The sequence below is a fragment of the Lissotriton vulgaris genome, chromosome 4_1 (assembly GCF_964263255.1).
Source record: "Lissotriton vulgaris chromosome 4_1, aLisVul1.2, whole genome shotgun sequence".
Taxonomy (NCBI): domain Eukaryota; kingdom Metazoa; phylum Chordata; class Amphibia; order Caudata; family Salamandridae; genus Lissotriton; species Lissotriton vulgaris.
In genome coordinates, this window is record NC_141691.1 from 499,995,719 (window position 1) to 500,022,736 (window position 27,018).

The 27,018-nt window shown below is 45.7% G+C and overlaps 1 protein-coding gene across 1 annotated transcript in view; it reads right to left on the reverse strand.

Annotated features, from left to right (window-relative positions):
- Nucleotides 1-27,018, reverse strand: part of PRRG3 (proline rich and Gla domain 3) — a 189,262-nt gene that overhangs the window by 35,930 nt on the left and 126,314 nt on the right. Inside the window, exons 2-3 of the mRNA XM_086964656.1 lie at nucleotides 17,049-17,091; nucleotides 2,364-2,524 (exon numbers count right to left, since the gene is read on the reverse strand). Of these exons, the coding sequence (XP_086820782.1) occupies nucleotides 2,364-2,524; nucleotides 17,049-17,055 (168 nt within the window). The 5' untranslated portion in view covers nucleotides 17,056-17,091. The remainder of the gene's footprint in view (nucleotides 1-2,363; nucleotides 2,525-17,048; nucleotides 17,092-27,018) is intronic.

Sequence of the window (27,018 nt, forward strand, 5' to 3'; positions counted from 1 at the left end):
TTCTTCATTCATCGGAGATAGCGTGAGGAGTGTGCAGGAGTGCTGCTGTCAGACAGTCCTGATGAACTATGGTACACCGATCTGGAATGCAGCCTCTTCTGGAAGGTGTTCTGTACCTCTAGGGACCAAAAAGCTTAACAGTCTGACAACAGGTAAGATTTGAGGTGATCAAAATAACTGGAGCCAATCTGGTCACAGCTTGTCCTCACATGGTGCAGAAGGCAGAGATAAGTTGAAGGAACCCAGAGCAGATCAATCCTTGTCGCATTTCAAGAGCTACATGCTGCCAATTATCACTGAGGAGACTGCATACCCTGGAACGTTTGTCTTTGTGGTTGCTTTGCAAGGGATTTGGAGCCCGTAGAAGCAGAGGAAATACAGGTTGCTAGTTTCCTGGTGCAATTGTTTGGAAAATATTTTTCTTATAGGAAGATGAATTGTTATAGGTCGGCTAATGCAGCTGGTCATTCCCTTTTAGACGGTTTGTCAATAGGTAGAAGTCCCTTGATTTGTAGAGTGATGAAACGTATTTGTTTGAAAAGACCTTAAGTTTAGATATGAGAGTCTTTGGGGTGTTAATTTAGTTTTGAAGTTGTTTGACAATTGGCTACTGAATACGTTTCCAGCCTTGAGCGGTCATGGAAGTTGCCAATGTTAATTGCTTGATATAATTCAGAAGGATGTCTGATGTACAGTTGTTGGATTAGGAAGTAGGTTTTACCAGCCAGATGCAGTATTTTTTGTGGCAAAGAACTAAGACCATGGTGGATTCTGTGTTTTATTCAAAATTGGAGGTGTTTCTAGAGTTTTGTGTGGTGTATTACATCAAGGAACATGAGTAAGATGAAAGAGTTTAGAGGAGATCGTGTGAACCGTTTGTGGAACTCATATGTTAAACCTTAAAGAGCAGGTTCAGTAGCTACTATTGCAAGATTGGTTAAAGCAGTTATGAAGGAGGCAAGAGTAGATGTTGATGAATTTAAATTACATTCTACGAGGAGAGCTATGGCCTTGAGAGTCTTTTGTGCGGCGGCAAGAGAATATGAAGACAGTCGATTGGTTGGATGAAGATATTTTCTGAAACTTTATTTAAACCAGTTGGGGATGTTTCAAGATTACCATTGAGGAGCATAGAACATGCATAATGCTGGACTCCTTTCTTGCCATAAAATGCTGATTCTCAAAGCTATCGTGCATAGAGAATTATGATTTATTAAAGACAAGGAGGCTAGCATTATTCCACCCTCCTATTACCATATGTTAAATGAAAGAGGCCGGAATGGGAAAAGGTATATTAGTTTGAGTCCAGAGCAATTTTAAATATTTTTTCAGTGGATAAAAAATTGCAGTATTTTTTTGTAGATAATTAATATGCGGCGTTGGACAAAGCGGAATAGTGAGCAAGCAGGATGAATGGGAGCGCCAAGAGGGAGAAAATTGAATGTTGAAGGGTTTTATGCACTGTGTTTAGTTTGTTTATGTGTCATACAGTCCTCTAGTTTTGGAATTGTAAAGTGTTTGCTTCTTGAAGGTAATAAATAAAAGGGTCGGTTAGACAAGGTAGGTAGGATATCCCTAGTCTAGGTGTGCCTCACTCGAGCCTTAGCCTTAGTATAAGCAGACACCAGTTTACCACTTGGGGCTCGAAGTACAGCAAGATTAAGGGCGGCCCCTCATACAATGAACAACAAACTGCCTCATGGATCTCTTGCTTATCTGCAAACACAGGAGCACATGAATATGTGTGCAAGGGAGAGAGGGTGGGAGTCAAGGTTTCAAAATTATTACAACCCTGCACACAACTCTGTGCATAGGACCAAGACATGTGTCCAGCGCTGTAGAGGTCACAACAAACCAAGATATGCTATCCGAGCACAGGAAATACAGGAAAACAGGACTAAAGCAGGTAATATCAGAAAGAGTGAACTAATCATTGTGTAGAGCTGGTTGCAACCTGCAGGCAAAATATTCTAAACCATACATGAATGACTCGGCCTTGTATTCTTCGGAGGTAGACAATATGATAGAAACACCTGCAATTTGTAGAACTACAAAACAGCAGTATAAGTGCAATACATGACATGGCCTACCCACTTAGACATGAACATCTTGACTATGTTCTACCCGTTTAGCTCTTTGCTCTTTTCTAGGTCTATCTTGCTGTCCATGTACTAGTGGTATTATCTTCTAAAACTCTTGCTTTATTATTTTCTTTACACTTAAAAAGCCTCAGTTTCTCATCAGCCTCTCAAACTCTCACATACCCCTCTCTCACTCCTGTGTAGGTCACCTTCTGCAGTGTGTCACTTTTCTGCAGCCAGTGAAGGGAATAGCCCCTCAATGTCAAACACTGCAACTCTCACCGTTTTCTCCTTGTTCTCAAAGACTTCTTTGACCTCTTCATAGCTGCAGGTTTCTTCCATGCACTCCCGTTCCAGCGCCCCCTGGCGGAACTCCTCCAAAAATCCATTTGCGCGAGGAATCCGTTTCAAAACAGAGTGGGCATCTTTCGAACCAAGAAACACTTTAAATCAATGAAAAATAGTTAAAAAACGATTTAATAATGGCCCTGTTATGGTAATTTGTATTTATATTCTGTCCATTTAACTAATAAAGCATTGACATCAAGAAAATGTAAACCTATTTTTCTCAGTCTGATTCTATGAGTCATATTAAACAAAATGTGGTTTGTTTTCTCTTAGTCTTTGACTCTGTTGCAAATGCCTATTTTGGGGTTGCTCTCTTAGCCTCTCATTTGCTTGATTTTTGTCGATCATGTTCTGCTAGTCACATGTTCTACCTTTTTAGGTCTCGCCTGTCGATGCGCATGCGCATCGAGCAAGCGAGACTATGGGGGCTTATCCACTCTTTATCCACTGCAAGGAATCGTGGCGATTCCTTGCAGTGCCCGTGACTTTTAAGCTCAATGCGCATGCGCATTGAGTTTAAAAGCGCGTGCACGTCCGTCTTGTTTTACCCGCTCCGCCCCCTCCCCTTCCCGCCGTGTCGCATTTCTCCTCCCCCCTCCCCTCTCTTCCCTCCGTCTTGTTTGTTTATTTTACCCGCTCCGCCCCTCCCCTTCCCGCCGTGTCGCATTTCTCCTCCCCCCTCCCCTCTCTTCCCTCCGTCTTGTTTGTTTATTTTACCCGCTCCGCCCCCTCCCCTGCCCGCCGTGTCGCATTTTTTTTAAAATCCCCACTTCCCCCCTACCCCCCATCAATGCCAACACTGACGCCGTGCTAAAGCCCGCTCTCCCTGCTCCGCCCCCTGCTCCGGCCGAGACGCATTTCTCCTCCCTCCTCCCCCCTCCTGGGTCAGGTTACCCTGCTTTCTCTTTCGCTTTTTTTCAACCACATTCCACCATGGACTGGGACTTGGAGGAAAAAGAACTTCCACTACAGGCACATTCAGAAATATCTTGCCACGTTCTGACGTGTTCCCTATATTCAACAATTTGGAATAACATCTCCACCCAATTCAGAAGAACTCGCCTGAAGTTAAACACCTTTTGGTGGGTGAACTGCAATTGGGTATGCCCCTCCTCAGCAGCGCTTATCCCAAACTTTCTCCTAATCCGGTAAGCATTTTACAAAAGCGAGTGCGCCCGCCAGGCTCTGGAATGTTTTGTGTCCACCGTGTCCATGTTTACAGCCTGCGACCGCCATGATGCTTTTCCCCTTCCCACTGCCTTCTTCGCACTTTAGTGAATGAGCATTTTTCCCAAAATAAAAGCAGCCAGATTTCTGACTGGTTTAGGTTAGCAGGGGATCTCGTTCACCACCCTAGGGTTTGAAGAGGGTTGTATGCAAGAGTGAGATTTTTGAATGATGCAAACCTGTTTAATGTGTGCATATCTGTGACGCCTCATTTGAGGCGCGTTGTGATTTTTTTTTTATTCTTGTGCCTGAAGTAAATAAGAGAACATTTCATGGAAATGACACCTGTGTTATCTACTGTAAGCAGAAAACCGGATACCAAGGGAACGGCTGAGCATGAGTGTATAATTAATCATCCTGGCCGCGGGCCTCTCTGCTGCCTCATTCTAGATCTACCTGTATACTGTTGTTTACAGAGGTTGAGAAATTATATTGTCAGATATTATCAGCTCGCTCACGTCCTATATATTTCGCAAGTGAAATTTCAACCTTGTGTTCTCTACGTGAGGAACAATCTGAATTTGGATTCCATGTTTTTCAAATTTCTTTGAAACTTTTATGACTTCAGAGGGTGATTGAAATATCACGCCCCTCTAGCATAAAATATAGGTACATCTTTATATCCATTACCTCGTTTGTGATTGAAGGATGTTTTTGGACACACCTTTGTTTAATCATGTGTATATTTAAAAGTATTTAGTGCAGTTTTATACTGTAGCATGGCCGATCATGTGTTTGCAATTTGGCAGGGAAAACCTTTTTTTCTGTAAGGTCTTACTGCTGAGCTTGATGGTACGTCTTGCAGCTCAGAAACCCACTCACCCTCACTCACCCTCACCCTCAACCCCTCACCCTCACTCACCCTCAACCCCTCACCCTCACTCACCATCAACCCCTCCCCCTCAACCCCTCCCCCTCAACCCCTCACCCTCACCCCCTCACCCTCAACCCCTCACCCTCACTCACCCTCAACCCCTCACCCTCACTCACCCTCAACCCCTCACCCTCAACCTCAACCCCTCACCCTCACTCACCCTCACTCACCCTCAACCCCTCACCCTCACTCACCCTCAACCCCTCAAACTCACCCTCACTCACCCTCAACCCCTCACCCACCCTCACCATCACTCACCCTCAACCCCTCACTCACCCTCAACCCCTCACTCACCCTCAACCCCTCACTCACCCTCACTCTCACTCATCCTCACTCACCCTCAACCCCTCATCCTCACTCACCCTCAACCCCTCACCCTCACTCACCCTCAACCCCTCACCCTCAACCCCTCACTCACCCTCACCCACCCTCAACCCCTCACCCTCAACCCCTCACCCTCAACCCCTCACCCTCAACCCCTCACTCACCCTCACTCTCTCATCCTCACTCACCCTCAACCCCTCAACCCCTCACCCTCACTCACCCTCACTCACCCTCACTCACCCTCACTCCCCCTCACTCACTCACCCTCAACCCCTCACCCTCAACCCCTCACTCACCCTCACTCTCACTCATCCTCACTCAACCACCCTCAACCTCACTCACCCTCAACCCCTCACCCTCAACCCCTCACCCTCACCCTCAACCCCTCACCCTCAACCCCTCACCCTCAAACCCTCACCCTCAAACCCTCACCCTCACTCACCCACCCTCAACCCCTCACCCTCACTCACTCACCCTCAACCCCTCACCCTCACTCACTCACCCTCACTCACCCTCAACCCCTCCCCCTCGACCCCTCCCCCTCAACCCCTCACCCTCACTCACCCTCAACCCCTCACTCACCCTCAACCCCTCACCCTCAACCCCTCACCCACCCTCACCATCACTCACCCTCAACCCCTCACTCACCCTCAACCCCTCACTCTCACTCATCCTCACTCACCCTCAACCCCTCACCCTCACTCATCCTCACTCACCCTCAACCCCTCACCCTCACTCACCCTCACTCACCCTCAACCCCTCACCCTCACTCACCCTCACCCTCACTCACCCTCAACCTCTCACCCTCAACCCCTCACCCTCAACCCCTCACTCACCCTCACTCTCACTCATCCTCACTCACCCTCAACCCCTCACCCACCTCACTCACCCTCAACCCCTCACCCTCACTCACTCACCCTCAACCCCTCACTCACCCTCACTCTCACTCATCCTCACTCAACCACCCTCAACCTCACTCACCCTCAACCCCTCACCCTCAACCCCTCACCCTCACTCACTCACCCTCAACCCCTCACCCTCACTCACTCACCCTCAACCCCTCACCCTCACTCACTCACCCTCAACCCCTCACCCTCACTCACTCACCCTCACTCACCCTCAACCCCTCCCCCTCGACCCCTCCCCCTCAACCCCTCACCCTCCCTCACTCACCCTCAACCCCTCACTCACCCTCAACCCCTCACCCCCCTCACCCTCAACCCCTCACTCACCCTCAACCCCTCACCCTCACTCACCCTCACCCTCACTCACCCTCAACCCCTCACCCTCACTCACTCACCCTCAACCCCTCACCCTCAACCCCTCACTCACCCTCGCTCTCACTCGTCCTCACTCAACCACCCTCAACCTCACTCACCCTCAACCCCTCACCCTTAACCCCTCAACCCCTCACCCTCACTCACTCACCCTCAACCCCTCACCCTCAAACCCTCACCCTCAAACCCTCACCCACCCTCAACCCCTCACCCTCACTCACTCACCCTCAACCCCTCACTCACCCTCACTCACCCTCAACCCCTCCCCCTCGACCCCTCCCCCTCAACCCCTCACCCTCACTCACCCTCACTCACCCTCAACCCCTCACTCACCCTCAACCCCTCACCCTCAACCCCTCACTCACCCTCACTCATCCTCACTCACCCTCAACCCCTCACCCTCACTCACCCTCACCCTCACTCACCCTGAACCCCTCACTCACTCACTCACCCTCAACCCCTCACCCTCAACCCCTCACTCACCCTCACTCTCACTCACCCTCACTCTCACTCAGCCTCAACTACTCCCCCTCACCCTCACTCACCCAAAACCCCTCACCCTCACTCACCCTCACCCTCACTCACCCTCACCCTCAACCCCTCACCCTCACTCACCCTCACTCACCCTCACCCTCACCCTCACTCACACCCACTCACACTCACCCTCACCCTCACCCTCACACAGTGCAATAGTTCTCAGACCATTTCAGTTAGAGCTTTTAGAAATGTTTATGGCTTTTTTTATTTGTAATACTTTAGCATTGGCTACAGGAAACAAAAATGCTAAACATTTACAAAAAAACCCATAAACAATTCTAAAAGCACTAACTCTAATGGTTCGAGACCTATTGCATTTCCAATGCTTGTTTAGCTTCCTTTAGGATGTGTACGTTGCCTCTTGCGCTCTCTTTTCGTGCCTCTCTAAGTAGGTCATGGTCTCCCCAGTCGGTGCTCTCTCGGGTGCTTAGTCTTTCTTTCAAGAGCACCCACTCTTTCTCTCACTCATCATTAAGACGAACACACTTAGCTGTGCACTCTCACTCGCATGCACACTATCTGTAATCTTCTGCAAGGCAGAAGCATGGATAAGGGGACTCATGGTACCTACCTGAGAACCCATCAAGGCAGAAGCATGGATAAGGGGACACAAGGTACCCACCTGAAAACCCATAATCCTCCCTATGTAAATAGCAGTCAGGGCTATGTTGTAAGAGATGAACTGCCTACAGTAGGTTGCATGTGTGTGTCAAGTACTTGAAAAATGCATTTTTGCTCAGACTTCCTGGTGCTACACTGCAAAAAAAAAAAACCAAAAACACTGAGTACACAACTAACAGAACACGAAAGTCAAAGGACCTTGTCAAGTGTAGAATTACTGTCGTATTATATTAAGGCAAGGGGTTGCAGTTCAGTAGATGGAGGCCGCAAAGGACAGTGCTTTACCACTTGAACATGTCCTTTCACTCGGTGCATCACTTAAAGTGACACCCCCTCCCCGTAAAGATTTCTACAAGAGATTGATGCCACATTCCATACACATAGGCATTTGGGCCCAGAACCATAAAGGTCGATATGTACCATACAAAGACCCTTGAGTTGTATGCTTTAAATGACAGGAATCCAATGGTGTTAACAAACCTGAATTGTTTATACAGTACCAGAAAGAGTTTCTCTTGAACCTTTCCTGGGTAGTGTACCCAAATGTACTGTCAAAACAAAATCTAGGGGGGGAGGCAGAGATTTTTTATGAGCTAGATCCGCCCTCCATTATCATACGGAAACTAAAACCCTAAAGTATTGGGTAAAGGACCTAGCCATTAAGTGGGATAGGATTTCCAAACAAATTTGGTATGGAAATGTATACAGGAAAGACAAATTTATTTCTTGAGTCCCCTCACTCACAAGGGTTTCCCCACGGTGACATGCTTCATTATAGGGGCCATCCCAGCTCTCTATGAACTGGAGCGTGCTGCGACTTGTGAGATTTACTTAGGAGCACTTTCATGGAAGACTATGGGCCAGATGTAGGTAAGTAACATTTACCGAATCTTAATTACCGAAAATTACCGAATTTTACCGATTCAGTAATTAAGATTCGGTAAATGTGAGGGGTTGGTATGTAGGGAATCCAGATGTTCCCTTTTACCGAATCGGTAAAATTCGGTATTTACCGATTCGGTAAATACCGAATCGGTAAAGCCTATTGATTCCTATGGGCTTAAAAGCCCATAGGAATCAATAGGCTTTACCGATTCGGTATTTACCGAATCGGTAAATACCGAATTTCACAAGGGTGCAGGGGGTGTCACTTTGACACCCCCTGGCACCCCGTAAACAGGCGTGGGTGCCATGTGGCAGGCATACATGCCCTAAGGGCAGGTCTGCCTGTCACATGGCATAGGTGTGCATGCACACATGTGCATGCACACCGGAATCGGTATTTTACCATGAGGTTTTATTTCATGGTAAAATACCGATTCTGTAAGGCCTCTGGGACTCAGAAGAGTCCCACCTACATATGTAAAATACCGAATCGGTATGAATACCGATTCGGTATTTTACAGATTCGGTAACTTTACCGACTCTGTAAATATACCGAATCGGTAAACAAGGTCCCCCTACATCTCATTGACCCATTTACCGGTCGGTAACGGCCGAAATCGGCCGTTACCGACCGGTAAAGGCCACCTACATCGGGCCCTATGTGTAGTGCAAAGGTGTGGTGGAGTGGGCTAAAGTAAATCAAACATACCTTCCTAGTGGGTAAAATAATTTATTGTTGCTCCTAGATTGGTATGTCTAAAAACGGGGTGTGATGCAAGTAATCCTAACTATAATGGGCTAGTGATCCTTAGTATGCATCAACATATTTTGAGCTTACCCCAAGCTCTTCCGCGGGACCACACAGGGACCAGCCCTGTGTTTGCCACTCCTAAATAACCTAAATATGGTAATCTAAACAAAATTAATAAATAAGTGAGTGAACGCTGCAACTAATAAAGCATTTAATATTTACATACATACGCTCAATCCTTTTTCACGTCTCAAGATGCGGTCCAATGGGGAGATGTTTTAGGTATTGTCCCGCAAGGCACTCTTAACAGAAACCTAGGATTCAGAGTTCCTCGCCTCCCACGGTCCATGGGGCAAAGTTTTGCTTCTGTAGAAATACTACAAGAAAAATTATTGAGCATATGTATATAAATAACGCATTGCTTTATTAGTCGCAGCGTTCACTCACTTGTTCATTAATTTTGTGTAGATTACCTTATTTAGGAGTGGCAAACACAGGGCTGGTCCCTGTGTGGTCCAGAGGAAGAGCTTGGGGTAAGCTCGAAACATGTTGATTCATACTAAGGATCACTAGCCCATTATAGTTAGGATTACTTGTATCACACCCCGTTTTTAGACATACCAATCTAGGAGCAACAATAAATTAGTTCGCCCACTAGGAAGGTATTTTTAAAAGTCCCAGCATGCCCCAGTTCGTAGAGAGCTGGGATGGCCCCTATGATGAAACATGTCACCTTGGGGAAACCCTGGTGAGCGAGGGGACTCAAGAAGGACATTTTTCTTTCCTGTGGACATTTCCATACCAAATTTGTTTGGAAATACCCAAGACCTAAATGTACTGTGTCACTTGCAGTCAAAGTGAAGAAATTCAACTGGAATAAACTCCCTGAAGAGAACTATCAGTCCTGATGCTGAACGGGAGCGTCCTGTTCTCAATGTCAATCTATCACTACAAAAGAGCTTATCTAAATTAGGACTTCTCAAACAGTTTAAGAAATATCTCTTTTGAAAGCAGGGTAGCAAAGAATACATATAGATTTGAACATCACCTAGGTAAGGTAGAAAACCACCCTGATCCGAAAGCTTCCACCGAAACAAACCGCTGTTCTCAATGAAGTGTCCAGGGCTCACCCTTTGGAAGTGCAGTAGTGTCTTGCAATTTGTGGAGCCAAATCCCACCTTCACTGGAGAAGCCACTGGCAGAATTAACAAGGCAATAATGTTCCTTCGGTGAAGGTAACAGCACCAGCACATTCTCCACGTGAAAAAAATCCACCAATCAGAGGACTTGCTGCTCCCTCCTAAAACTAAATCAAGCCTTTAACCATAGGTAGGTGGTGGGAGTGGAATTCAATAATTCCAAAAGTGTTATGGATAAAAGAATAAGAAGGTACGGCACTACCCACACTTATGAAATCGTAAAAATGCATAATTCAATACGATAAGTGAGGATAATAACACGGTGGAAAACAGCAGAGGATGCACGAGCAAAAAATAATCGGGTCCTTGGCTGCAATTAGTAATTTTCTAAATAATTTTGGCTTAGACATTATTTTCTCTTACTTGTTTAGCTGAAAGTTACAATTTTTATATTATTGAGTGGTTTATTTTCGGGTGATCATTAACTAGTTTGGGTGTAGAGAGGTGGCACACAGGACTGTAAAATATAGAAGAGTATATGAACTCAGTATCAAATCATACAGAGTTCATTGTTTCTTGCTCACTGAAGAAATGTGTGCATTTAGAACACCAGAACTCGAATTCATATGGTTTGAGAAAAGAGTGAGACTTGTAAAACAAACATAAGGGCCTGAAGTACGTTTTAATAGGGCCTGCATCCACACTTCACCCCTGTTCTTATCTGCCTTAACAAGGACAGCAGATCACAAGTTGTTTTCTTATTGAGGTAGAGGGACACTGCAGAGCAGTGCTACTCAAAGTACAGCCCGGGAACTGCATGAGGCCATCCTGATATTTACATGCGGCCCTCTGGTAAACAGCAGCGCTAGACTCAACGCTAACATTAAAAAGATGTTAAACTGCAAGCAAACATTTATTCAAAGTTTAATTTAAATTAAAGAAAAGAAGTAACAAGGGTGTCCTGCACCACTTAACTTTAAAAATGTTTTCATTTGTAATTACATCTTGCAGTGTGAAAGTATAAAAAGGTCTGTTCAAAATTCAAAAAGTGTATTTCATTCTCATACAAAAGCGTTTCATCATTGTAAATCAGATTAGGTCAGTGCAGAGAGATTTTTTTTTTAAGTGATACTTTTTAAACATGAATTTAGGAACATTAATTCTTAACCCACCCTGACAACAATGTCAATAGTGAACTAAGAGACAAGCCAGCTGTTATGCACTCAATTTGGGTGGCATGGGTTTCTATTATATATGAGCAGCATTATCGTTTATTAAATCAAACACAAGAGAAGGTTTTGTACAGCATTCGTCCTGAACTGATGTATTTAAGAAAAAGGAGGTAAAGTGAACTAAAACATTTGAATACGATCACACAATTTGGTTAAGTGGAGAAGCTGAAATTATTTCCAAGATTCTGGTTTCTCTTGCAGTTCAGGCACTAGATGTTGATGTTCTGCTTCCCTTATACCCACCTTATCACCAACTCCCATGTCTTACCCCCAACCCCGGCTGCCACCCTGCTGGCATCAATGCGGCCCTCGGTCATATCACAGACCTAACTTTCTGGCCCCAGGGAAAATGTTTGTGATTACCTGTGCTAAAGAGCAGGATGTCACTATTAAGGCACTTATCTCTACAATGAGGGGAAACAATTAGTCTACTCTAGAACTCTGAAAAGGAGAGAAAACCATACATGTATTCTTTGTAAAAGCATTTTCAACAGAGACTAACAAGACCTACATTAAAATACGCAAGCTGGAATCAATGGAATGCATGGTAAATGGTGGATATGTCAGAAGATTTTTTATGAGTTGCTTCAAAAATAGGTCCTTGTGCATTTATTTCTTTAATGTCATAACATTTTTCTTACGTACAAATAAATACAAAATACCACAGACATTAAAAAGTACCAACTCTGGTGGAGAAGTGTGGCTCACGGTGTAGAGCAGGCAGACCCGTAAGCTGAGGTCAGCCCCGGGACCAGGGTTCAATTCCCGACGCGGCAGGGTCTTGAGCTCAAATGTCCACGGACTCGATAATTCTCGCTTCGGTGCCTGCTCTAATCATGGGTTCTCACTCTGCAACTCTGGGCATTAAGCTTGCTTAATCTCCACAACGGCCCCCCTGCGGCGGATGCCTGGCTTTCACCTTGGGGATGCCCTGTAGGGGCTATCTCACAGGGAAAAGTCAGGACGGGTTCCCAAGGCAAGCGCCGGGAAACCTCCGGGTAGCTGTGCGCTCAATAAATGCAATAATAATAATAACTCAAGTTACAGCAGTACTAGCTAAAAAAACAGATAACACTTCATTGGAGACCAACGGCCTGGTAGAAGTACAAGGCAGGACTGCGATATCCCCATATGGAGGAGAGATGTGTGCATCAAGTACAGCTGTACATGAATGACCCTGCATTCTCTTGAGGGCTAAAAAAATAGGTTTTGAGTTAAATGAAGTGCAGACTGGGAAGGCGTAGCTGAACTGTCGGGGACCACGGCTAATGCACCCAGAGGGTGGCTGGATTAGTGGGGCAAGTAGCCAAAAGGCCTGCAAAAATGAATGCACTGTATCTTCTGGTCTGTTTTAAAGCGCCCCATAGGAGGCAAGTGGGCGCGGCCGTGATGCAGCCAAAAAGGAGGAAGTAGCAGCAGGCGGGCAATGTTGCCAAGCAATACTTGATATCTGCAAAGCAAGTGAGGAGTTGAGTCTTTTTAAAGCAACCTTTTCAGTGACGTCCTATGGTTCCTATATGGTCAGCGACCTCATAGCCCCCTCTAGGAGAGCCCTAGCCCCCACATGCTTGCATCTGAAGGAGGTACACATGGGAGACAGTCACATGGTACCTAGGCTGGGACAGTAAAAAACTGATCAGAAATGAAAAGGCAGGCTCTAGTGCCTAGAATGCATCACATCACACGACTTCTGCCCAGTCTGTTTGACACAGGGCAACCTGTAGATTAGACCCCACACTGGCCGCTGACTATTTGTGCATCAGGACGGGGCCTGCTCAGCAGGTTCCTGTTCATGGCAGTGAGGTGGTTGACCTTGAAGGAAGAAGATTTCCCCACGCAGCATTTCTTCTCTGATTCTTTTCATATAGGGGCAGCGATGACCGATGCAGTGCATGGACTATGTAAAGACGAGATCAGGACACTTGGCAGGTGGAAATCTTGAGCCTTTAAGGCCTACATTAGACCTTAATGCAATTAAGTCAAGATGTTTTCTCGCTGCACGGGACGCAGAGAGGAGATGGACACCTGGCTACTGAGCTACTCAAAAATCTCGAGGGGACCAATGCGGAGCTTGGGCATGAAAACACAATGGCGGAATCTGGTTGTGAAACACCGCTTTGGTATTGATGGGCAAACCTGATGTGCAGTGGGCTCAACTTCTGCCAATGGTACAGTAGCAAAAAGAACAAATGATGGACGGAATGCTGAGCAAAACACACATTCATCCCCAGTCACAGATCGGGGTTTGATCCAACATTTTTTCACTCACCACGTCACTCCAGTTTGGACCCAGCCATATACAAATAAGTCTTGACCCTGCTCCTCATGGGAACAGTCCAGCCCTAACAGCCCGGCCAGGTCGTCCCTGGACCGGAAACAAGCATCCTGATACAGGTTCCAGGGTATCACCCCATATCAGCTAGGCTAGCTTGAACCCAGTGGCACAGTGAGCATGGACATACCCTTCCCACTTAGGGTGACAGACGCAAACAGAACAAATGAAGGACAGAATGCCGTTAAATCATACATTCATCCCCAGTCACAGATGGTACAGTAGGCCCTTCCGGTAAAAAGGAAACCTGATGGCTTTGTGGTTTACCAAGGTGGAAATTAACTCTGACCTAGTGAGGCAGAAGCTTCTGGAAGTAATGAAGGTGGACTTGACCAGCATTGCCAGACTGGCCCCTCCCCCAGAGGTCCTTTGGTCTGAAGTGATGGCATATTTTGAATGGAGAGTGTAGTAAGTCATGACACAGTCAAGCAGTCCAAGAGGAAGCTCAATATCTCAATGATCACATTTGAAAGAGCATGGGCCGGGAGGTCATTAGGTGTGACCTCATCAATCTCTATTCTGGGTTACCACTCAGATGGCAGGGTTCACCTCTGTGGGGTCGGGATGGACATGTTCCTCCTGAAAATCGTTGGAGCGCTTCAGCTTTTAGGATTTACATCGGAGCAGATCCCTTTGAAGAAGGGGGAACTGGCGGCGGTCCTGGCCCACCAGTAGTTTGGCTGAGACAGCACCAATAAATGCCAATGGTAACACAGGAGGATGGGCGGATGGCCATCCGAAAGAAGACCTGCTTGAACAGCGTTCTTGATCTTCATAGCCGGTACACTGGAAGGCAAAGAAAGTGCCAAGAAAGGGTCAACAAAATGACAGACACAGCACTTGCAGCCCAGGCCCGGCCAGAAGGATGCGAACTCCAAACATTGGTGACAAGTGAAGCCTAGAGGCTGCGGCGCTTGACACTTAGGGCGCTTTAGAGCAAAGGTGTGGTCAAATGATGATTTATAGTGATGGACAAGCTTATTATGATCCACCAAGGATTGAATTATGACTGTAGGATGATTTACGAATGTAAATAGATGTTGGTTTATGATGTGTTAATCATTTGATGTTCAAGGTAATTGCATGCTTATGGTACATATTAATCATCGATGTGTGCGATTCATAAATGTTAATGCATGTCTCCCCTTTTACACACCAAAAGAAAGTTCTAGAGCCCTTTGTGGGCGAAGGGAAGGTGTGAAATGGCTAAAGGCCCGGCAAGAGAGTTACACCTGCACGAGGTGGGTTAGGATTCATAAATTCCTCAATTGTAATGTGGCAGACGTTGGACCTCAATTAGGCCGCCCTCTGAAAGCCACTGGACTTGACTTCAATGCAAAGAATGAGCTAAAGGTACTCCGGTTCTCTGTTCGTTTTTCCAGCTGGAAGAGGATTTCTGTGCCATCAGTGTGCATTTGAAGAGTCACCTTTTATTGGACTAGGACTGTGCTACGGCGTGCATGTAAATGGTAAATAGGAAGAAAGACAAGGGGGACTGGTGTAATTCCGCATAATATGGTGCGCACACGAGTCAAAGGCTCCAATTGCAACCTATTAGTCACACTTAAGATTGGATTCATTTGTCAGGCTTTCTTCCGGGCGGTTCAGTCATTCCTCGAGTCTACACAGGAGAGCCCAGGGCCGGCTTCAGTGCTGGTGAGCATGGTGCGAGAATCATTTTTGGCGCCCTGACACCACATGAACGTCTCCTCAGAATCTCTCACTACGACTGGGCATAAGTGCCCCTCATCTCTCCAATAATACATTTTTGCTAAACACATCGCCCACCCCTGAGGCCGGCGCCCCCTCCACTGGTCAGCGCCCACTGCGGCCGCACCAGTCGCACTGCCCTAAAGCCGGCCCTGGCAGAGCCCGGTGGTTTGCGGTCTCGTAGGCCGCCAATAAGCGAGGTGTAAGAGCAGTTTTCATACATGGAGAGTAGGAATTATTCTCTGGTGAATGTTAGGGCTGGTTCAGTGTCCCTTGAAACCACATTGTTAACGCGTCGCGGGGTGATAATAACACCCTGGGGAGGCTAGAGGGCAGGCGATAGTCTGCCAGCTCCTGGGGTCAGCTGCTGGTATTTTTAAGATAACTGAGATGAGGGACGCCGCCTTCTCGAACGGGGGATCATCAACGCTGTTAGGTCAGTTTCTAAAGAGGGAATCAGTTGGCATGGCTCAATCTCGTGGTTAGACCCATATTTCACCACCTCACGCCTGCATCCCACTCCAACCAAGCTCGGGCACAATAGGGCTGGTTTTGGATGCTCTGCCGCCCCATCCGCCCACCTCTTTGCGGCCTAATTCTCCGTCACTCCAGTGTTCTGCTTCTACCCTGTGCTGTCGTGAGTCGGAGTCTACGCACATCTCGGTAACGGTGACACCAGGGCAAAGTCGTAAAAAAAGACGCGGACGTCGCGACAGGAAGTGACTCACGAAAGGTGGCTTGCACCATCAGACTCATTGCTTCCCCTTGCTCACCCCTTAGCAAATGGAGTCACACATTCACTCTTTGGCCTCGCCCCAGAGAGGCCAAAGAGTGAATGTGTGGCTCCATTTGCTCCAGTTATCGAGCTCCCGGTAAAATAAGTGGGAGGACAGCGTCCACCCGCGTGGTACCCCGACTCGAGACCTGGGTGACACCGTAGGTGGCTGCCTATCACAGTGCGTTAGCACCTCTTCTGAACACATCAGTCCAGCTGCGTGTTCGTGTGAACAGACCGAAGTGGATCTCAATGCCCTGCAGTCCAGTTTCTACCTCTATCCCTTAAAAACCCATTGCATTTATCCGAGCGCCTCTCCAGATCCGGGGCATTGTCCTCGAAGGTTCGGGCCTTCTCGAACCTCATCCTTCCTGTTGTTTCCCTGATTCGAATATATATATTCGCACACACGCAGTCCGTCATGGACACAGACTTCCTTCGAGAGTCCAGGATGCTGATGTATAGCAGAATGCCTTCCCTCATCCACACTAATCAAAGCCTGGCTGGCTCTGCGGGGCCATGGCCTAATTAAAACAATGCGCATCATTCGCTAAATGCTGACAGCAGGCACTGCAGACTTTTATTATATCCCAGGCTTCCGGATTGTCAGTCACTATCAAAATCAACCTGACTGCAATAATATACATTCTTGCCACGGGATTTCGCGCCTTTAGACACATTAAAATATTACTCGACAGACTTATATCGGCGTGTTTGCGACAAAGGAGGCAGCTGGCACAGTAAAACACAGGAGCATTTCCTCATGTTGGCATTCACAAAAGACTATTTTGAGAGCTCAACAGCGCCACCTGTGGGGTATTTTTACATTTCTTATTTGGTCGATGAGTACGCGAACACGATTGCCCATTGAACCTGGATACAATGCCGCACGTTTTTTTTTTCTTTTGCAAAGAAAAAGGTTTTAAAAGACTTACTTGCCATGCTGTCTTAGCTCTGGTTCTGGAGTTGTTCATCTACCTGTTAAACAAAAAGTAAGATCGTAAGAGGCACTGTTGAACAAATACAACGTTGTAAATGTCTGTTCACGAGCACCCTACACCTGCAACAGGAAATGTTTGGAGCCCAACGATTATGCATGTAATATTGGACTAGAGTGTTTGGCGGTAAGACCCTGATAATTAGAAACGGCCTGTACTCCCAAAATATTGCACACGAATGACTGACTAACTGTAATCTCAGAAAGGAATGCAGCACCTGCGTATGCCAGACGCGCAATTACACCGCCCAACCACTGGGGGCGGAGGGAATGGGTCTGTTCTCAACCGGGTCAAAAGTGAACTAGTAGTATGAGATCTGTTGGCAGTTGCAGTACAAGGTCAGGTGTAACCAGTGGTCAAAGTGTATTAAAAAGTATGGAAACTGATGCTGTGTGCAAAGGGGTTGGGGTGAGTGAGCATAGGACAGGGTCAAGGCCAGCCGCGGCCGTGGAGGGAGTTGCGGTGGGGCAGACAGGCAGGGGTGGGGGGGGGGGGGGGATGGAGGAGCAGGGTGGGGTGGGGGTGCTAAAAACTGGAATATGGATAATTGGAGGTAAGTAAACAATTTCATAAATAAACCGAATTTCGTAGCGTGCGCTGCGTCACATTTTGCGATGCAGGGCGAGCTACGAAATTCGTTTTATTTATTAAATTGTTTACTTACCTTCAATTAACCATATTCCAGTTTTTAGCACCCCGCCCCGCCTGTCTGCTCCACCGCAACTCCCTCCACGTGCCGTGGCTGGTCAAGGCGTGTCTAAAAACAAAATACTCTTAACTTTTTTCGTTTTTTCACCTTCAGGGAGCTACATAAAAACGAAGGTACAACTTCAATGAAAAATAAATGCAAGTTACGTTAATCAGTGGGAAATGCACTATTGTACATTATGAAACCTCTATTAGTTAATGCATTGCAGAGTCTGCGTCTGTCACCAGAGAGGCACTGGATTAAATATGGACTGGTGCAGTACAGAACAGTGGAAAAATCATAATACATTTTACATATACCACTCTGTAGAATCGTGTTTAAATGGAAAGAGGTGGAATATATTTGCCAGACACTTCCGTCATCTCTTGTTGCATAACATGGTCCTTCACAACCGAACAATTACAAAGGAAAGGCTCATAGGTGATTTCACTGCTTGCAGGCCCAATGTGCTTACGCAAAGAGATAGAGTGATGAAACGACAGCTAACAAAAATGCCGGGGGCAAAGTGAGTAATATTTGTATTCAACGAGGCCAGCCAACTCGTCACGATATCGTAATTTAGATTACATCTCTGAATATTGTATTAGATCTCTGGCTAAACTCATACACTTTAATCTTCCATTCCTGCTTGCCCTGAAGACATTATTCAGCAAAGCCTTTTTCTCAGAACTTTGAGAAAGCTTCAAATCACCTGCTAATAAAATGTAAGAGGAACAATAATGTTTATTTATACAGAATCCAACATACCCAGAATTGTCATAGTAGGTATGCTTTTCCCCCAAACTTATTGGCAGTCTCTGGATCACCCTCATAAGCAAGAAAAGTCGGTCCTGATGTAATTTGCACCCATGACCCGCCAGTCTTTGTGGGTAGGAGTTGGTGTGCTGCACATTAGAGCGCCAGTGTCTCGTGTCTCATTTATAGTATACCTTTGCTGCGTTTGTTAACTTTGGCCAGTGCGTTACTGAATCATTTCAGACTTGGGCCTTGTCATGATGGCGCCCAGTGGGGAGTGAAAAAGGTGTCTGTACATTAGCTTTCCACACAACCAGGGCTCAAGTCCTGAAATAAAGAAGTGGACTCACCAAGATGGGCAGAATGGGTGTGTCCTGATCTGGGGTGGCAGAGTGGGCTAAAGAACGGTGATGGATTAAACCCAGATTTTTTGACTGGGTGTGAGAGTTTGATTGATTCAGATGCTCCGTCCATCACCACCCCCTTTTGTACCGCTTTTGGCTGCCATAAGTGTGGCAGGGTATGCTCAGACATGAGTCCCTTGCTCACTTTGCCACTGGATTCAAGCAAGCCGGGCTGAAGACAGCTGGAATGCCAGAAACCGGCCCTCGGAAGCTTGTTTCTGGTCCAGGGAAGACATGGCTTGGCAGTTTGAGCTGGACTGTTCCCATGAGGCACAGGGTCAGACTGATTTGCATATAGCCATGTCTGAACTGGGGTGGCAGAGTGTGCTAAAGAACGGTGATGGATCAAACCCAGATCTTTTGACTGGGTGTGAGTGTTTGATTGATTCAGATGCTCCGTCCATCACCACCCCCTTTAGTACAGAATGGGTGTGTCATCACTGCATGTGACATCACAGAAAGTGACATTACAGGAAGTGTCATCACAGCACGTGACATCGCATATGGCAACGCAGGAAGTGGCATCATAACTTATAACTTACCAGGAAGTGACATCAGACCTTAAGACTACATATATGTTTAGCATGTCTATCAAGAGTACATGCAAGTCATTATTAAACAAATTAGATTTTACATAGGGGTTGTACCAAAATATTGACCACCCCAGACGGGAAATCTGGGCCTCACTTATACATTTATTTTTTAAAACTCAGCCACAAAGAAATTAGCAACAAAGAGAAATGTGACAGTAAATGTATTCTGCTTAATTGGTTGCAATGTCTGTATTTTAAAATATCTAAAGCACCTGCTGCAGAGATCTTTATGTGCAAGCTAAATCTCAGGAAGTAATAATAATGGTAAGATAACTCTGGAGGACATAGTATTTTCTGGAGAGATCTGAGTTTTGCCTTGTCAGTTTTGATCAAAGTAGCATAGAGGGTTAATATGACTTGTGCAAAGCACATTATGAAACATGAAGATGACAGATTTTTATTTTATGTAAATGGGTAAGCGGGTTACTGGTTTTAAGACACAGATCCTTTTGTTATCCGCAGTTCATAAATTATAATCCTTCTAATATAGCACAGTGAACTATGAAGGACATGTGGCTACCACACCTTGTAACTCTTACTGTCTTATGTAACATTTCCTTCATATTGATGTACACACATAGGATTTATTGTCAACGTATAATCTGTAGGTGTGATGTAAAGTACTCTGACACCCTGCAGTGGGATGAGATGGGGCACTACTCATCCCAATGCAGGGTGTCAGCACGCTTTACATAACACGTGCACAAATAATTTAAATACCACTATTTATTTTTTATTTTATAGTGCTTTGCGCTACTGTAGTGCTAAAGCGCTATAAAAGAAATAAAACAAAATTGTGGTATTTAAATTGTTATTGTGTGTAAATACTGGGGCGACCAACAGATCTGATATTCTTCCAGTGCATCTATCCATCTACCTACCCATCGATATATCTATCTATCTATCTATCTATCTATCTATCTATCTATCTACCTACCTATCTATATCTTATATACAGGAACTGAACAAGTCAAAAGCATTTCTCTCAAGTACGTGAAGTGATAAGATGTGAGCCTTTGTTTCCCCTCCATTACATTTAGGTGCGAGCCTCTCGAAGCTCCCAGCCAGGATACTCCCAACAACAGCATGCCTAATGGCCCCTTACCTTCGGCCTTTTTTATGGGCCCAGCTTTCATCTGATAAGCCCCCTCCCCGCCTGCACTTTGCTGCTAGGAACAAAAGCAGACAATGTACAGGCGTTGCTGAAAGTGTCCTGGTGTCAGAAAATGAAACAGGGACGAGTTCAGCATATTTCTGTGGGGCCCAACCTCTTGGCAAGGTAGAAGGCTGGGTCTGCCCTCGAATCGCGCTCTTCCCACAGCTGTGCCCTCTGTAGAGAATATTGTAACTAGGAAAATCTCTGAGTGCATGGGCTGAATGGAGCACAGCTCGGAAAAGCCGAACGGTACTCCCACTCTTTGTTTCCAAGCTCTGCTGCCAAGAGCTCATGCATTAACTTGGAGAGTTTGCAAATTAATATACTGGCCGAAGGCTGGGCGATTTCAGGCAATACAAATGCACAGACTGCACCTTCTGGCTTTTTAAGGTCCTGAAAGGGGGTACCATCGGCCGGTTCACAAAACCCATTTTTTGGTTGGCGACATTACATTTCTTAGGTAGCTCATAACATAGTGTTTGAGCAAACACCTTTTTAGTACTCCATTAGCAAAGTGGACTGGCACTAGTGAAAGTGTGTGACAAGAGAGTCTGTGCAGGTTTAAGGATATAATCTGCTGTTTAAGTACAGGATAAAAACAACATAATCACCAGTCAATAAAAGACAACCAAATTAAAACACAATACAACAATAACCCCAGGTAAGTACTAAATACAAAAGTAAACACAACATAGTGGCTACACAACAGCAAAACAACATACATCCCCAACACAACAAAATAGCAACACAACTGAAAATATGATCAGAACACAGGAACAAAATACAACAGCACAACAATCTGTGTTGTTTTGTGTTGTAATGTACTGTTTTTTTAAAACTTCTTTTATAGAGGAAACTGTCATTCAACACCATGAATCCCAGATACACTTCAATTCAATCAGAGAATCCCTTAAACTCAAGGCCATCTAACACTGGAATTTCCCTATAAATAATATCCATAGTCCTTCAAATTACTTCAAAAGAGCCAGTTAAAGAGAAAAAACGGAAGGGGTAAATTAAGATAGAGAGGGATAGCACCAAGGCTCCAAATCATGACCATCAATAGTCACTGTTGCTTATCATTTATACTCCATGTAAAAGTCCCTCAAACTCACTGCCATTTCCACAATGTTGCATTCTCAATTTCATTTGGCTTCACACGCCCTGGGTAAGCACACACCAAGCGCCATAGTCCCCATTACACAATTTCAGCTGAAGATTCAGTCTAACCTGGGTCCCTGTGCCAGAGTCTGGTAACAGAAAGATTCTCCTCCCTCAGTATTGCAAATACAGATTCAGGTTAGCCGATTTTCTCCACACAAGCTCCAAGTGCAATTTTCCTGCTCCATCGCCCGAGTCACACTATCACGGAAAGAAGCAAAAGCAGACATGCTTGAGGGAAGACTTTTTTACCTAAACTCGGCCAGAAAGACCTGGAGGGGCTAGACTGTTGGAAAAGAAGGCCCTTACTTCTGTGGACACACTCCTATCAGACCTAATGGGAAGCTCAGGACACGACGCATGCCACCATATTTATGTTCTCTATGAACTCCAACCTGGGCTTCAGCAGTAGCATAGCTGCAGAAGTAACTGAAAAGCCCTGCACCGCATGTTCCATTGAGGATGGATAACTATCAAGACCCTGCAGCACGATCTTCATATTTTTCGCCATTACCTAGACATTAACCATTATCATTTCATAATTGTTCTCATGATACACAGCTTTTCGACAGCAATGTTTAATGCCATCATCATCTTCATTTGGCAATTCATGAGGTTCCTTGCTGCTTCATTGCTATCTCCCTGCTGAGATGGCCTTTCTTCCGCCAAGTGTTCTGCCTTATGGCATCTAATAGTTCCTAGCGATCAGTCAGTACTGTTACTACATGGTCTGTATCAACCTGAGGGTCACCGGAGACTATGTCTTTCCAAAGCTCTTTCCCACACCAACTCAGACCTCGAATGACCGTACATAATAAAATCCCAGCACTGCTAGCCATTTGGTGAACACAGAAAAGATAGTCTAAAGTACATGTAAAGCATAGGTCTTCAAACTGTGGGGCGCGCCCCCTTGGGGGGGGGGGGCGGGGGAGCACCCTCGACCCTACCACTTCACCTTTCATTGTTGATTCCAGGCGCGCAACGCCTATTAGGCGAAAAGTGCTTCAGCAGCCCCCGCCGTCCTGTGTCTCAGCCGGGCTGCTGTTACAGCTCCAGCTGCTGTGTGTTTGGGCGCATTTTTCAGGAGTACCTTATGGGCTACTCAAGGTGTGAAGACAAGCGCTTCAACGCCTCAGCAGTAAGCACTATATAAGTGCAATTACAACATTACAATACAATTTAAAGAATTCAAAGCTGTCAAAAAACGCTTGGTGCACAGAGTCAACAACTGTGGCGGACAAACGAATCTCTGCTGCCCTCTTGCAGGAGTTCAAGGGGGCAGAGGTCTGCACCATCAACCCCTGCATGACACCTGGCCTAGGTTGGGAGAACAACTGGATGCAGCTTGAGAGCCAGCATATTAGTTTCTCCATAGAGGTCAGCGTTAAATAAAACCATAGAAACTGACCATACTTATTTTCTAGCTTCAGGGACTACCCAAATGCCTAAAGCAAAAAGGGACACAAGGTAAACAGGTGCACAAAAAAGGGGAATTCTGGGAATGTTTGTTTTAACGGAATGCCCACCAGCCATCAGGGTCAAAGAGTTTCTGCAAATGCGCAGTATGCAGACACTGATCAGCATGATGTTCTCATGCAGACCTGGGTTCTCACTCGGAAGTTCACACTGGCAGAGAACGACTAAAGAAACTTTTGCTGTTTGCTAAAAAGCTCTTTGTTTTAGAAGCAAGTTAAGTGCACAAACACAACATCCTTTGGTTTAGATGTACATTCTAAACTTACGTAACTACATCCTAACATGGTTAAACTAGCCCATCTCTTCTCTCCTGATACAACACTCCCCAGAGGCGCAACTAGAGCAACCTTTCGTGGGGTGGGGGTGGAAGGCTAATTCTTCCACCAATAGGCAGAGTGGAGATGCAGGGCCTTTTAGAAGGGGTGAAAACAACAAAGCATCATTAACAAGGAAATGGTCTTTTAAAAACCTGTGAAGTACTCAGGTGAGGCTGGGCTGTGTGTGTGCACCAGAGAAGCTGTATCAGCCCGGGCTGACATACAAGATGGGAGATGGAGGGGGGTGGCTGAAGACCTTTGAGCCCAATGGGCATTGAGCGGATGCCACTCACACCCATGAGGTTCTAAAATCCGTCTTTTAACATCAACTTCAAAAATATGTGTACCGTTTAGCCTTCTGTTTATTTCCTCAGTCTTGAATTCCTTCCAAATTCCTGCCCAGCTAGCCCACGCTGGGCCAAGACTGCATCCTCTTGCTTTTTGTTAGGGTTTCTCCTTCACTTTTATGTTTCTAACCTGCTACCCCCTCGCTCATTCTGGGCTCTCTCTTCCCATTTGTCGCTTGTGACAAAACTTAATATGCCCATAACCAACCTGCTCAACCAATTTGTAACATACCTTGACACTCTGTGCCAGAGCAGGAGTTTGCCTTGACTCCTCCGAGGGATTGTGAACATCCGTCTGTGTAGGCAAGAGGGTTTTGCTCTGTATAAGAACTGTGAAGGACTGTGATAATCTATCTGTGTATGCGTCTTTGAGCCCTCACATCTGTGCTGAAAATGCCATTCCTTCCCCTTCCAAAAGGGACCTGCCTTTAATGAGAACAACTCCAGACATGTTTGCTGTTTCGAAAACAAGCATTGGCAAAGCCAATAGGTCACAGCAATCAGTGATAATAGATTTGTGGATATCAATAAAAACAGCCCCTGAGCCATACACAAATGCACTTACATTGCCATCTTCTGTAGCTATCTGATTGCCGAGTCCTGTTGGCTTTGCCAATGCTTGTTCTTATATCTTGTCTAGGGCAAGGATGTGGCGCAATAGCCAGAGCTGATGACTGTGTAGCTGGGGAACCAGGTTCAATTCTTGGTGTCTGCTCAACATCCTGTGATTCTGGGAATATCACTTTATCACCCTGTGCTTACAAAAAATGAATGTGTGCTTCTGTAATGTGAATGATGCTCCAGTAAAGCGCTCCAATACCTTTGGGTCATGTTCGCCCTATGTAAGCCTGCACAAAATATATTAAAAAATGTTGTGAGCACTCCAGTTTCCAGGTACTACTCAAAAATGGAAGTGGAGCTCTTTATTTCATATTTTTTTGCCCTTACCACCTGGGCTCTGCAGGAGGGAATGATCATCAATGATGCGGAGCACCAGCATTCAGAACTTTTTTGTGTGGTGGTGGTGGTGGTGGGGGGGGGGGGGGCTCGATGTGTAAAAAGGTTTAGATGGGGGGGCCCAGCTGACAAAAGTTTGAAGACCTCTGATGTACAGGGTCAGTTAACTTCTCTTGGAACACTGACGTACTTCGTCACACAGGAGGCAGTAGAGCTAACACATCTTCATGCCGCCAGCACCCACCATTTTCCTGCACAACACAGGTCAGGCAGGGGTTCAAAACTCATCTCACTCTGCTTGGAAACCACTCTGTCTCCATCCCAGATAACAACCCTAGACTACTCTAAAAAGATTATACCACCCGTTAAATATTCTAAGAGAGCTACAACAGTGTACTGATCACAGCATTCTGGGAAAATACATTGGGTAATGAGATCAAGAAGTAGCAGTAACTCTGCTAGTTGGTTGGCTCTGACCAATGACATTTTTGGTGTTCTTGTTTTGTGTTATTTCTTTAGTCTTTTTTGCGTCATGTGCTGTTTTGTGTACATCTTTAGCAATCCTTATTTTTGTATTCTCCTGATTTTGTACTGTGGTGTGTTTTCCTTTATTATGTGAATGCATTGATGTTCTTTTATTGTGTATAGAAATGGAAATGCGTTACTATTCAGTTACGTTTTTTGTTAGGTTTTGATGGGGTGTTTAATCATCATTAGGCCTGTAGGGAGCACGTGGAGTTCTGCTACGCGGAAACCCGCTGAGTGGCAAAAAAACTCAGTGAGATTCCATGGAATTTATCGGACAGGCAGAGCTGCTCAGCCTGCCCATTTGCACTATGTTTTTGACGTTTGGTATCGTAACATGCGTTCTCCTGCCAGAAACGGAGCACGAAAAGCACCACGCAGTTCTCATAGGCATAGCCATTTTATTTTCTGTTATAAGCATGTAGCTGGGGCCTGTTTTCCAATCTACCCATACCCTTTTCAATCCTCCCCGATCTGACTCATCCACTCCTTAATTTGCTATATTGTATCAGTGTGTGTTTGTGTATTTTACATTTTTTTGTAATTTTGTTGGGTTTTTACATTATTTTTCATACTTTTTTTTAGTTTTCCCTTTAAGTCTTTAGTATTTCCTTTCTTCCCTCTCCTAACTCTTCTTCTTGTTTTTTTTTTACCTCCCAGCGTCATGACAGAGCAGGGAGAGTGAGAGAGTTGCAGTACCCTAGAGGTTGCTGGCCGCACACCTTGCAGGCGTAGTCGCCCCCAAGGGGTGCAGCCTGCGCCTTTTTTTTATCCGTAGTGAAGGTGTCTGCACTAGTTTATTTATGTGCAGCACCACCTCCCCTCCATGCTGGCAGCAGGCCTGGCAGTGAGTACAGTCTGCAGGAGCATCAGCTGCTGTGGGGGAGAGTGCGCTTGAGCTTTGGGTCCAGCGCACCAAGGTGCAGTTGACACATCACTGGGCAGGTATCCTGGACAGGAAGCAGGACCTGCTCGTCCCTGTTGGACATCGAGGTTGCGGGACTCAGAGAGTAATTTTTTATTTTGAGATTGCTGGAAGAGGAACCCAGATTAAGGAAAAAGCTCAAGGCATGGTTGTTCCCACGATAATTACCCACCCTGTACCAATGCCAGCAACTCCCTTATCTAGCACTGGGAAGCACCAGGGGAGCCATGCGCTTTACAAAAACATCACAACAACAAACATTATTTCCTAAGTTTTGCCCAGCCTGACAAAAAATTGTAAAATCCATACTTTGCATGTGCTACATTTTTCTGGCAGAGTGATTTAGATATTTCATGGCTTCAATAACGGATTTACGCCTGTTCAAATTTTTCCTTTTCAACATTTGTTAACTACAGTGACTTATTAAGCCAAAGCTTAGGCACATGTTTATGACCAGTGACACCCCACTATTCTGTAGAAAAACCTCTACTTTCCAAGACTCATCCCTCTATCTTACTGCCAAGTGAATGTATTTGTTGGAAATAATTATAAGCGGAGGATGATGCAAAGGAGTAAAGTAAGACTATTGTCTTGAGCGTTGT